Genomic DNA, 13,443 nt, shown 5'->3' with positions numbered 1-13,443 from the left:
CTTTGAAGAACCTAGAATATGACATATTTTCAGTTGTTTCACACTTGTTTGTTATTTATATAATTCCACATGTGTTAATTCATAGTTTTGATGCCTTCATAGTCATGAAAATAAAGAAAACTCTTTGAATGAGAAGGTGTGTCCAAACTTTTGGTCTGTACTGTATGATGGCGTGTGGTGCCGTGTTAGCCAGAAAGACGTCTGTGACGCTGAAGACCTCTGAGGTAATAAATCCCGCCACACCATTAATGGACGGACACCTTTCTAGGATAACCAGAAAAATCACATTGCAGCTTTCAGAGCACAGAGGCTCCTTCTTCAGGCTGATCACTGATGGACGACTGGGAACCCGGGACAGCACTTCTAGGATGTGACAGCAGAACATGTCCATGAGGAGGGGGGGGGGCAGAATCAGGGAAAGGCCGAGCAACAAGTGGACCTGGTAAGTGGAGACAATGCAGATGAGGGATCGGGAGTGAGCGAGGTGTGAAGTGTCTACATAGTGGGCCATAAAACCAGGGCTGAGATTCGTCCATCACTTAATGACCGGAATGTAGTCATCATCTTCAATTCCCAAGTGTCTCTGTCATTCTTCAAATTTCCTTTAAGAATTAGAACCTATAGGTTGTCCATGTTCTGGTCCAGAGAAATGGATTGCCACAGTGGTTTCTCTAGAATTTGTGAAGTCCCTTCTAGGGTTGGGCGATATACCGCTGTTGGCGGTATACCCCGGTATTAAAGAAACAGCGATACGGCGATATCGCTGTTTCCTAATAACCGCAGTATTTTGTGACGTCATCGAAGCGGTCATGTGCGCTGAGTGATTCAAAAACTGCGTCCGCGGGCGCCCGCCCCTGCATCATTGCATACAGCTCCTCCTCGCGGGCTCCCATGGTGCAGTCTCCGCCCATCGACGTCTAACGTCAGAACCAGATGACGCCCGGGCGAGGCCGCTGAGTCTGAGCAGCGCAGTAACGGAGCGAGTGGCGGGAAAGTCTCTGAACTTAGTCCTACTCCATCCGACCCCCACAGAACTCACTTCACCTGTGGAGAGAGACCCTATATATTAAAGGTGTAATGTCTCTGTCTATCAGATGACCCCAAATATATGTCTTCACTGCGCCGAGTGCGGCATCGCCCTGTCCGACTCTGTCCTTCATGCCTGCCACTAGCTGCACGCACCGCACACTGGAATAGCAGCCATCATGAGTCCCTCACTCCCCCATAACATGACCAACAAGAAGGAATTACTGTATGGTGGTGGCAGGCAGGTCACACAGGTGGCCAGAAGACATGGGGGCGTGGCAGCACCTTGTGTCTGCTGCCCCCACACTGTAATGTCTCCTTGTGTCTGCTGCCCCCACACTGTAATGTCTCCTTGTGTCTGCTGCCCCCACTGTAATGTCTCCTTGTGGCTGCTGCCCCCACTGTAATGTCTCCTTGTGTCTGCTGCCCCCACTGTAATGTCTCCTTGTGTCTGCTGCCCACACTGTAATGTCTCCTTGTGTCTGCTGCCCCCCCACTGTAATGTCTCCTTGTGTCTGCTGCCCCCACACTGTAATGTCTCCTTGTGTCTGCTGCCCACACTGTAATGTCTCCTTGTGTCTGCTGCCCCCACTGTAATGTCTCCTTGTGTCTGCTGCCCCCACTGTAATGTCTCCTTGTGTCTGCTGCCCCCACTGTAATGTCTCCTTGTGTCTGCTGCCCCCACACTGTAATGTCTCCTTGTGTCTGCTGCCCCCACTGTAATGTCTCCTTGTGTCTGCTGCCCACACTGTAATGTCTCCTTGTGTCTGCTGCCCCCACACTGTAATGTCTCCTTGTGTCTGCTGCCCCCACACTGTAATGTCTCCTTGTGTCTGCTGCCCCCACACTGTAATGTCTCCTTGTGTCTGCTGCCCCCACACTGTAATGTCTCCTTGTGTCTGCTGCCCCCACACTGTAATGTCTCCTTGTGTCTGCTGCCCCCACTGTAATGTCTCCTTGTGTCTGCTGCCCCCACTGTAATGTCTCCTTGTGTCTGCTGCCCCCACACTGTAATGTCTCCTTGTGTCTGCTGCCCCCACTGTAATGTCTCCATGTGTCTGCTGCCCCCCCCCACTGTAATGTCTCCTTGTGTCTGCTGCCCCCACTGTAATGTCTCCTTGTGTCTGCTGCCCCCACACTGTAATGTCTCCTTGTGTCTGCTGCCCCCACTGTAATGTCTCCTTGTGTCTGCTGCCCCCACACTGTAATGTCTCCTTGTGGCTGCTGCCCCCACACTGTAATGTCTCCTTGTGTCTGCTGCCCCCACTGTAATGTCTCCATGTGTCTGCTGCCCCCACTGTAATGTCTCCTTGTGGCTGCTGCCCCCACACTGTAATGTCTCCTTGTGTCTGCTGCCCCCACTGTAATGTCTCCTTGTGTCTGCTGCCCCCACACTGTAATGTCTCCTTGTGTCTGCTGCCCCCACACACTGTAATGTCTCCTTGTGTCTGCTGCCCCCACACTGTAATGTCTCCTTGTGTCTGCTGCCCCCACACTGTAATGTCTCCTTGTGTCTGCTGCCCCCACACTGTAATGTCTCCTTGTGTCTGCTGCCCCCACACTGTAATGTCTCCTTGTGTCTGCTGCCTCCACACTGTAATGTCTCCTTGTGTCTGCTGCCCCCACACTGTAATGTCTCCTTGTGTCTGCTGCCCCCACTGTAATGTCTCCTTGTGTCTGCTGCCCCCACAGTAATGTCTCCTTGTGTCTGCTGCCCCCACACTGTAATGTCTCCTTGTGTCTGCTGCCCCCACACTGTAATGTCTCCTTGTGTCTGCTGCCCCCACTGTAATGTCTCCTTGTGTCTGCTGCCCCCACACTGTAATGTCTCCTTGTGTCTGCTGCCCCCACACTGTAATGTCTCCTTGTGTCTGCTGCCCCCACTGTAATGTCTCCTTGTGTCTGCTGCCCCCACACTGTAATGTCTCCTTGTGTCTGCTGCCCCCACACTGTAATGTCTCCTTGTGTCTGCTGCCCCCACACTGTAATGTCTCCTTGTGTCTGCTGCCCACACACTGTAATGTCTCCTTGTGTCTGCTGCCCCCACACTGTAATGTCTCCTTGTGTCTGCTGCCCCCACACTGTAATGTCTCCTTGTGGCTGCTGCCCCCACACTGTAATGTCTCCTTGTGTCTGCTGCCCCCACACTGTAATGTCTCCTTGTGTCTGCTGCCCCCACACTGTAATGTCTCCTTGTGTCTGCTGCCCCCACTGTAATGTCTCCTTGTGTCTGCTGCCCCCACACTGTAATGTCTCCTTGTGGCTGCTGCCCCCACACACTGTAATGTCTCCTTGTGTCTGCTGCCCCCACTGTAATGTCTCCTTGTGTCTGCTGCCCCCACACTGTAATGTCTCCTTGTGTCTGCTGCCCCCACACTGTAATGTCTCCTTGTGGCTGCTGCCCACACTGTAATGTCTCCATGTGGCTGCTGCCCCCACACTGTAATGTCTCCTTGTGGCTGCTGCCCCCACACTGTAATGTCTCCTTGTGTCTGCTGCCCCCACACTGTAATGTCTCCTTGTGTCTGCTGCCCCCACACTGTAATGTCTCCTTGTGGCTGCTGCCCCCACACTGTAATGTCTCCTTGTGGCTGCTGCCCCCACACTGTAATGTCTCCTTGTGTCTGCTGCCCCCACACTGTAATGTCTCCTTGTGTCTGCTGCCCCCACACTGTAATGTCTCCTTGTGTCTGCTGCCCCCACTGTAATGTCTCCTTGTGGCTGCTGCCCCCACACTGTAATGTCTCCTTGTGTCTGCTGCCCCCACACTGTAATGTCTCCTTGTGTCTGCTGCCCCCACTGTAATGTCTCCTTGTGTCTGCTGCCCCCACACTGTAATGTCTCCTTGTGTCTGCTGCCCCCACACACTGTAATGTCTCCTTGTGTCTGCTGCCCCCACACTGTAATGTCTCCTTGTGTCTGCTGCCCCCACACTGTAATGTCTCCTTGTGTCTGCTGCCCCCACACTGTAATGTCTCCTTGTGGCTGCTGCCCCCACACACTGTAATGTCTCCTTGTGTCTGCTGCCCCCACTGTAATGTCTCCTTGTGTCTGCTGCCCCCACTGTAATGTCTCCTTGTGTCTGCTGCCCCAACTGTAATGTCTCCTTGTGTCTGCTGCCCCCACACTGTAATGTCTCCTTGTGTCTGCTGCCCCCACTGTAATGTCTCCTTGTGTCTGCTGCCCCCACACTGTAATGTCTCCTTGTGTCTGCTGCCCCCACTGTAATGTCTCCTTGTGTCTGCTGCCCCCCCCCCCCACTGTAATGTCTCCTTGTGTCTGCTGCCCCAACTGTAATGTCTCCTTGTGTCTGCTGCCCCCACACTGTAATGTCTCCTTGTGTCTGCTGCCCCCACACTGTAATGTCTCCTTGTGTCTGCTGCCTCCACACTGTAATGTCTCCTTGTGTCTGCTGCCCCCACTGTAATGTCTCCTTGTGTCTGCTGCCCCCACACTGTAATGTCTCCTTGTGTCTGCTGCCCCCACACTGTAATGTCTCCTTGTGTCTGCTGCCCCCACACACTGTAATGTCTCCTTGTGTCTGCTGCCCCCACACTGTAATGTCTCCTTGTGGCTGCTGCCCCCACACTGTAATGTCTCCTTGTGTCTGCTGCCCCCACTGTAATGTCTCCTTGTGTCTGCTGCCCCCACACTGTAATGTCTCCTTGTGTATGCTGCCCCCACACTGTAATGTCTCCTTGTGTCTGCTGCCCCCACTGTAATGTCTCCTTGTGGCTGCCCCCATACAGTATAACCTCTCCTTGTGGCTGCCCCCATACAGTGTAATGTCTCCTTGTGGCCGCCCTCATACAGTATAACGTCTCCTTGTGGCTGCCCCCCATACAGTATAACGTCTCCTTGTGGCTGCCCCCCATACAGTATAACCTCTCCTTGTGGCTGCCCCCATACAGTATAACGTCTCCTTGTGGCTGCCCCCATACAGTATAACGTCTCCTTGTGGCTGCCCCCATACAGTATAACGTCTCCTTGTAGCTGCCCCCCATACAGTATAACGTCTCCTTGTGGCTGCCCCCATACAGTATAACGTCTCCTTGTGGCTGCCCCCATACAGTATAACGTCTCCTTGTGGCTGCCCCCATACAGTATAACGTCTCCTTGTGGCTGCCCCCATACAGTATAACGTCTCCTTGTAGCTGCCCCCCATACAGTATAACGTCTCCTTGTGGCCCCCCATACAGTGTAACGTCTCCTTGTGGCTGCCCCCATACAGTATAACGTCTCCTTGTGGCCGCCCCATACAGTATAACGTCTTCTTGTGGCCGCCCCATACAGTATAACGTCTTCTTGTGGCTGCCCCCATACAGTATAACGTCTCCTTGTGGCTGCCCCCATACAGTATAACGTCTCCTTGTGGCTGCCCCCATACAGTATAATGTCTCCTTGTGGCTGCCCCCATACAGTATAACGTCTCCTTGTGGCTGCCCCCATACAGTATAACATCTCCTTGTGGCTGCCCCCATACAGTATAACGTCTTCTTGTGGCTGCCCCATACAGTATAACGTCTCCTTGTGGCTGCCCCCATACAGTGTAACGTCTCCTTGTGGCTGCCCCCATACAGTATAACGTCTCCTTGTGGCTGCCCCCATACAGTATAACGTCTCCTTGTGGCTGCCCCCATACAGTATAACGTCTCCTTGTGGCTGCCCCCATACAGTATAACGTCTCCTTGGGGCTGCCCCCATACAGTATAACGTCTCCTTGTGGCTGCCCCCCATACAGTATAACGTCTCCTTGTGGCTGCCCCCATACAGTATAACGTCTCCTTGTGGCTGCCCCCATACAGTATAACGTCTCCTTGTGGCTGCCCCCATACAGTATAACGTCTCCTTGTGGCTGCCCCCATACAGTATAATGTCTCCTTGTGGCTGCCCCCATACAGTGTAACGTCTCCTTGTGACTGCCCCCATACAGTATAACGTCTCCTTGTGGCTGCCCCCATACAGTATAACGTCTCCTTGTGGCTGCCCCCATACAGTATAACGTCTCCTTGTGGCTGCCCCCATACAGTATAACGTCTCCTTGTGGCTGCCCCCATACAGTATAACGTCTCCTTGTGGCTGCCCCCATACAGTATAACGTCTTCTTTTGGCCCCAGTATAGCAGTCCAGACAGTATAACGTCTCAGAGTCCTGGGTCCCAGTATCTATCCGGTGTCTGTCCTTGTACAGAGTATCATGGACACCAGATTAGAGGACTCACATGAGGAGGTGTCTCTGATGTTAATGGTCCGTTGGGTGGCAGGTATCTGGACTGTATTTGTGCCATCTTTCATTTTTTGTGTGTTGCATGGAAAAGTGGTGGTCTGTGATGGTGATGAGAGAGCGTTCCTGATGAGGAGATCCCTCACACTCCTAGAGGCTGCTCCTTGGACTCCTCATGGCTCTATGACTCTGTCTGATAACCCTGTTGGTGTCCTCCTATTCTGCTGTCCCGGGTTCCCAGTCGTCCATCAGTGATCAGCCTGAAGAAGGAGCCTCTGTGCTCTGAAAGCTGCAATGTGATTTTTCTGGTTATCCTAGAAAGGTGTTCGTCCATTAATGCTGCGGGATTTATTACCTCAGAGGTCTTCATCGTCTCATAAGATTTATTTCAAAGCTTCTCCAATTCATCTGCACAAAACACTTCATAGCCGAGGTCGTGGCTAAAAACTGAGCAGAGGAGGCAATGACACTACATAGCAGAGAGGAGTGTTCACACTGGTTATACATAGTGTCAGCACAGGGAGAGATCTGCAGTTCACCCCGTTGCCCTCTGAGCGTCCGGATGACTGAGGTGTGGCAGTCAGCAGCCTGGAAGTCTATGGGCAGCCGGCAGCAGTTTGAGCCGCAGATTCACCGGACATTTTATAGTTTCCAGGAGAATTTCTGACCCTTCAGTTTTCTGCTTCTAATGGAAAAGAAACTGAAAAATCTCCGCAAAGTGTGACCCCCATAAAGGAGTGAGAGCGCCCCCCGATATCAGGACTGAACCCCCATAGGAGGAGAGGACGAGCCCCCAATATCAGGGCTGAACCCCCATAGAGGGACGGGAGCGCCCCCGATATCAGGGCTGAACCCCCATAGAGAGAGGAGAGCGTCCCCGATATCAGGGCTGAACCACCATAGAGGGAGGAGAGCACCCCCGATATCAGGACTGAACCACCATAGAGGGAGGAGAGCGCCCCCGATATCAGGGCTGAACCACCATAGAGGGAGGAGAGCGCCCCCCGATATCAGGGCTGAACCCCCATAGAGGGAGGAGAGCCCCCCCCGATATCAGGACTGAACCCCTTTAGAAGGATGAGAGCGCCCCCGATATCAGGGCTGAACCCACCATAGAGGGAGGAGAGCGCCCCCCGATATCAGGACTGAACCCCCATAGAGGGAGGAGAGCGCCCCCCGATATCAGGGCTGAACCACCATAGAGGGAGGAGAGCGCCCCCCGATATCAGGGCTGAACCTCCATAGAGGGAGGAGAGCGCCCCCCAATACCAGGGCTGAACCCCCATAGAGGGAGGAGAGCGCCCCCCGATATCAGGACTGAACCCCCATAGAGGGAGGAGAGCAACCCCCGATATCAGGACTGAACCCCCATAGAGGGACGAGAGCGCCCCCCGATATCAGGACTGAACCCACATAGAGGGAGGAGAGCGCCCCCCGATATCAGGACTGAACTCCCATAGAGGGAGGAGAGCGCCCCCCGATATCAGGGCTGAACCCCCATAGAGGGAGGAGAGCGCACCCTGATATCAGGGCTGAACCCCCATAGAGGGAGGAGAGCGCCCCCGATATCAGGGCTGAACCCCCATAGAGGGAGGAGAGCGCCCCCCGATATCAGGGCTGAACCCCCATAGAGGGAGGAGAGCGTCCCCCGATATCAGGACTGAACCCCCATAGAGGGAGGAGAGCGCCCCCGATATCAGGGCTGAACCCCCATAGAGGGAGGAGAGCGCCCCCTGATATCAGGACTGAACCCCCATAGAGGGACGAGAGCGCCCCCCGATATCAGGGCTGAACCCCCATAGAGGGAGGAGAGAGCCCCCTGATATCAGGGCTGAACCCCCATAGAGGGAGGAGAGCGCCCCCGATATCAGGGCTGAACCCCCATAGAGGGAGGAGAGCGCCCCCCGATATCAGGACTGAACCCCCATAGAGGGAGGAGTGCGCCCCCCGATATCAGGGCTGAACCCCCATAGAGGGAGGAGAGCGCCCCCCGATATCAGGGCTGAACCCCCATAGAGGGAGGAGAGCGCCCCCCGATATCAGGACTGAACCCCCATAGAGGGAGGAGAGCGCCCCCCGATATCAGGACTGAACCCCCATAGAGGGAGGAGAGCGCCCCCGATATCAGGACTGAACCCCCATAGAAGGAGGAGAGCGCCCCCCGATATCAGGGCTGAACCCCCATAGAAGGAGGAGAGCGCCCCCCGATATCAGGGCTGAACCCCCATAGAGGGAGGAGAGCGCCCCCGATATCAGGACTGAACCACCATAGAGGGAGGAGAGCGCCCCCGATATCAGGACTGAACCCCCATAGAGGGAGGAGAGCGCCCCCCGATATCAGGACTGAACCCCCATAGAGGGAGGAGAGCGCCCCCCAATATCAGGACTGAACCCCCATAGAGGGACGAGAGCGCCCCCCGATATCAGGACTGAACCCCCATAGAGGGACGAGAGCACCCCCGATATCAGGACTGAACCCCCATAGAGGGACGAGAGCACCCCCGATATCAGGACTGAACCCCCATAGAGGGAGGAGAGCGCCCCCCGATATCAGGACTGAACCCCCATAGAGGGACGAGAGCACCCCCGATATCAGGACTGAACCCTCATAGAGGGACGAGAGCACCCCCGATATCAGGACTGAACCCCCATAGAGGGACGAGAGCGCCCCCCCCGATATCAGGACTGAACCCCCATAGAGGGAGGAGAGCGGCCCCCGATATCAGGGCTGAACCCACCATAGAAGGAGGAGAGCGCCCCCGATATCAGGGCTGAACCCACCATAGAGGGAGGAGAGCGCCCCCGATATCAGGGCTGAACCCCCATAGAGGGAGGAGAGCGCCCCCCCGATATCAGGACTGAACCCCCATAGAGGGAGGAGAGCGCCCCCGATATCAGGACTGAACCCCCATAGAGGGAGGAGAGCGCCCCCGATATCAGGGCTGAACCCCCATAGAGGGATGAGAGCGCCCCCTGATATCAGGACTGAACCCCCATAGAGGGAGGAGAGCGCCCCCCGATATCAGGGCTGAACCCCCATAGAGGGAGTAGAGCGCCCCCCGATATCAGGACTGAACCCCCATAGAGGGAGGAGAGCGCCCCCGATATCAGGACTGAACCCCCATAGAGGGAGGAGAGCGCCCCCGATATCAGGGCTGAACCCTCATAGAGGGAGGAGAGCACCCCCGATATCAGGGCTGAACCCCCATAGAGGGAGGAGAGCGCCCCCCGATATCAGGGCTGAACCTCCATAGAGGGAGGAGAGCGCCCCCCGATATCAGGGCTGAACCTCCATAGAGGGAGGAGAGCGCCCCCGATATCAGGACTGAACCACCATAGAGGGAGGAGAGCGCCCCCCGATATCAGGACTGAACCCCCATAGAGGGACGAGAGCACCCCCGATATCAGGACTGAACCACCATAGAGGGAGGAGAGCGCCCCCCGATATCAGGGCTGAACCCCCATAGAGGGAGGAGAGCACCCCCGATATCAGGGCTGAACCTCCATAGAGGGACGAGAGCGCCCCCGATATCAGGGCTGAACCTCCATAGAGGGACGAGAGCGCCCCCGATATCAGGACTGAAACCCCATAGAGGGATGAGAGCGCCCCGGATATCAGGGCTGAACCCCCATAGAGGGATGAGAGCGCCCCCCCGATATCAGGGCTGAACCCCCATAGAGGGAGGAGAGCGCCCCCCCGATATCAGGGCTGAACCCCCATAGAGGGAGGAGAGCGCCCCCAGATATCAGGGCTGAACCCCCATAGAGGGATGAGAGCGCCCCCGATATCAGGACTGAACCCCCATAGAGGGAGGAGAGCGCCCCCCGATATCAGGACTGAACCCCCCATAGAGGGAGGAGAGCGCCCCCGATATCAGGGCTGAACCCCCATAGAGGGAGGAGAGCGCTCCCAATATCAGGGCTGAACCCCCATAGAGGGAGGAGAGCGCCCCCCGATATCAGGACTGAACCCCCATAGAGTGAGGAGAGCGCCCCCCGATATCAGGGCTGAACCTCCATAGAGGGAGGAGAGCGCCCCCCGATATCAGGACTGAACCCCCATAGAGGGAGGAGAGCGCCCCCCCGATATCAGGACTGAACCCCCATAGAGGGAGGAGAGCGCCCCCGATATCAGGACTGAACCTCCATAGAGGGAGGAGAGCGCCCCCCGATATCAGGACTGAACCCCTATAGAGGGAGGAGAGCGCCCCCCGATATCAGGGCTGAACCTCCATAGAGGGAGGAGAGCGCCCCCCGATATCAGGACTGAACCCCCATAGAGGGAGGAGAGCGCCCCCCCGATATCAGGACTGAACCCCCATAGAGGGAGGAGAGCGCCCCTGATATCAGGACTGAACCTCCATAGAGGGAGGAGAGCGCCCCCCGATATCAGGACTGAACCCCCATAGAGGGAGGAGAGCGCCCCCGATATCAGGACTGAACCCCCATAGAGGGAGGAGAGCGCCCCCCGATATCAGGACTGAACCCACTTGTTGACCACTGACCAACTTTCAAATGGAGGACACGCCCTCTGCACAGGGCTGACATGGAGGACACGCCCCCTCCGCAGCGCTCCCATGGGGGGTCCTTCCTCCCGGTGTCCGCAGTGGTTTCCGGATAAATCTCCCCCAGATGTCATCTCTCCCGGGGGGAGGGGCCGGAGCCGCCAGGAATCTCCCCGCACATCCAGCAGTGTCCGCCCGGAGCAGACCCGTCCACAGCTCCTGTTACCTGGGAGGGGAGCCTCCATCATGGCGGCCGGGGGCAGCTTCTCCATGGGGACTGACAGAGGAAGGACCTGCGGTGACGTCACTGTCATGTGACCAGAGCAGGAAAGGGCGGAGCTCAGCAGTGCAGATAGGTGGTGGTCAGGACTTGCGGTGACGTCACCGTCATGTGATCAGTGCTAAAGGGGCGGAGTGTAACTGTGCACATTGTATGTGGTGATAATAGACCTGTGATAATGTCATGTGACCTGAGGGGGCGGAGTTTAGCAATGTTGAATATATGTGTTTATGAAGGACCTGAGGTGACGTCACTATCATGTGATCAGTGAAGGGGAGGAGCTCAACAAACTAATAGAGGCATTACTATTACTGGGGTTAGTACGGGAGGCATTACTATTACTTGGGGACGCTAACGGAGGCATTACTAGTACTCGAGGCAATAATGGGGGCATTACTAATACTGGGGGCACTATTACTGGGGGCATTACTATTACTGGTAGAACTAATAGAGGCATTACTATTACTGGGGTTAGTACGGGAGGCATTACTATTACTGGGGGACGCTAACGGAGGCATTACTAGTACTCGAGGCAATAATGGGGGCATTACTAATACTGGGGGCACTATTACTGGGGGCACAAATGGGGGCATTACTATTACTGGTAGAACTAATAGAGGCATTACTATTACTGGGGTTAGTACGGGAGGCATTACTATTACTGGGGGACGCTAACGGAGGCATTACTAGTACTCGAGGCAATAATGGGGGCATTACTAATACTGGGGGCACAAATGGGGGCATTACTATAACTAGGGGCGCTAATGGGGCATTATTATTACTGGTGGCAATCATTTAGGCATTATTAATTCTGGAGGGCACTAATGGGGGCATTATTCTTACAGGGGGGCACTAATGGGGACATTACTGTTATTGGGGGGCACTAATGGGAAAATTTATAATTCTGGTGGGCGCTAATGGGGGCATTAATATGACTGGGGTCATTATTAATTCTGGGGGGCACTAATGAAGGCATTAATAATACTGGGAGCCACAGTATGACAGCGACTTAACACCCTGTGTTAAGCCACGCCCCCACAACCAACCCCCCACTTGGCCGGTATTTTTTGTTGGTAAAGGTGGTGACCCTAGCTCATTCCCCACAGAGTAATTTCAGAATCTTACAATACGGCAACAACAAGAAAGAACCTTCAGAAACATCATCATCTCGAGCTCAGAATCCGGCTGAAGCCTCATTATACACTTAGACAGAAGAGAAGCTTTTTGGCCGTCTTTCCTGTGAAAAAAGCAATCAAAACCCATATCCCCCCCCCCAAAAAAAATAAAAAATTTGGTCTTCCCCGAAATAGCACGCCATTACACAGACAGAAAAATAAAATGATCTCAGCTCTTAGGAAAATACTCCAGCTCCCTGAGGCGCTCCCTCCCGTCTGAGCCCCGTCCTCTGCCCGTCTCTTTATGTGAAGACTTTTTCTCCTATCAACTCTTGTGAAAATGAAAACCTTTGACCTAAGGCCTCCTGCACAAGAACGCCCCGTGGCCGGATTGCGGACCTAATTAGCGGTTCTGCAATACACGGGCACAGTTCCGTGGGCATTCCGCATCACGGATGCAGACACATTCATTTCAATGGGTCCGCAAATCCAGAGATGCGGAATGGTGCAGAACGGAAGTACGGAACAGAAACCCAAGGAAGCACTACAGAGTGCTTCCATGGTGTTTCGTCCCGTACTTCATTTCCGCAAAAACATAGGACATGTTTTATCTGTTTGCGGAACGGGCGGATCGTGGACCCATTAAAGTGAATGGGTCTGCGATCCGCTGCGACTGCCCCATGGTCAGTGTTTTTCAGGCACCAGGTTTCGGGGATCACTGAGGGCCTAAAACATCAGAAGATGCAGATTTAGGCCTCCTACACACGAACGTGTGCTCCCTGTGGCCGTGCTGCGGCCCGCAATGCATAAACACCCTAATAACAAATGGCCCAAAATCCACAAGGAGCGTCTCCATTTCTGAGCCCGGAGTCAGCTCGTATACAAGGAGTGGATATCTAGAAGCTGCGTCGCTCCCCTCACCCTGTGTGTTGGGGCAGGTGCTCAGTGTACATCTCTGTAGTGCTACTAGGGTTAATCTTTCCCTCTCTGCCCAGCTGCAGACTGATCGGCCTCCTGTTGGCTGCTGATTCCGCTCCTTCACCTGAGCTTTAGGTATTCAAGCTTTTTCTAGCCCCGGTAAAGGTGGGCTTTTTCTCTCTGCTTGTTCATGGACTCTGCCTGCCCTCACCCCAGCCTGTTTCTTGACTACAAGTATTGTCTGCTCCTCCGGTGTCTCTGATCCCCATGGGTCAGGCTGCCTATCTGAGCCATCAGGTCCCTGCTCCACCAAACCCTCAGCGGGCTACATGCAGTGACATCATCGCACCTGCTGAGCCACAGGCCAGGGACCATC

At 54.9% G+C, this 13,443-nt stretch overlaps 1 protein-coding gene across 2 annotated transcripts in view; it reads right to left on the bottom strand.

Annotated features, from left to right (window-relative positions):
• LOC120998322 (zinc finger protein 501-like) overlaps positions 1-11,101 on the bottom strand; it is a 56,838-nt gene extending 45,737 nt beyond the window's left edge. For both annotated transcript variants that reach the window (XM_040428981.1, XM_040428983.1), the window contains exon 1: positions 10,981-11,101. In XM_040428981.1, the coding sequence (XP_040284915.1) occupies positions 10,981-11,068 (88 nt within the window). In that variant the 5' untranslated portion in view covers positions 11,069-11,101. The remainder of the gene's footprint in view (positions 1-10,980) is intronic.
• Between the last annotated feature and the right edge of the window lie 2,342 nt (positions 11,102-13,443).

Source organism: Bufo bufo, chromosome 4 (genome assembly GCF_905171765.1).
Source record: "Bufo bufo chromosome 4, aBufBuf1.1, whole genome shotgun sequence".
NCBI classification, from domain to species: domain Eukaryota; kingdom Metazoa; phylum Chordata; class Amphibia; order Anura; family Bufonidae; genus Bufo; species Bufo bufo.
Note: the sequence above shows the minus strand (reverse complement) of the source record. Positions and strands in the feature narration are given on the sequence as shown.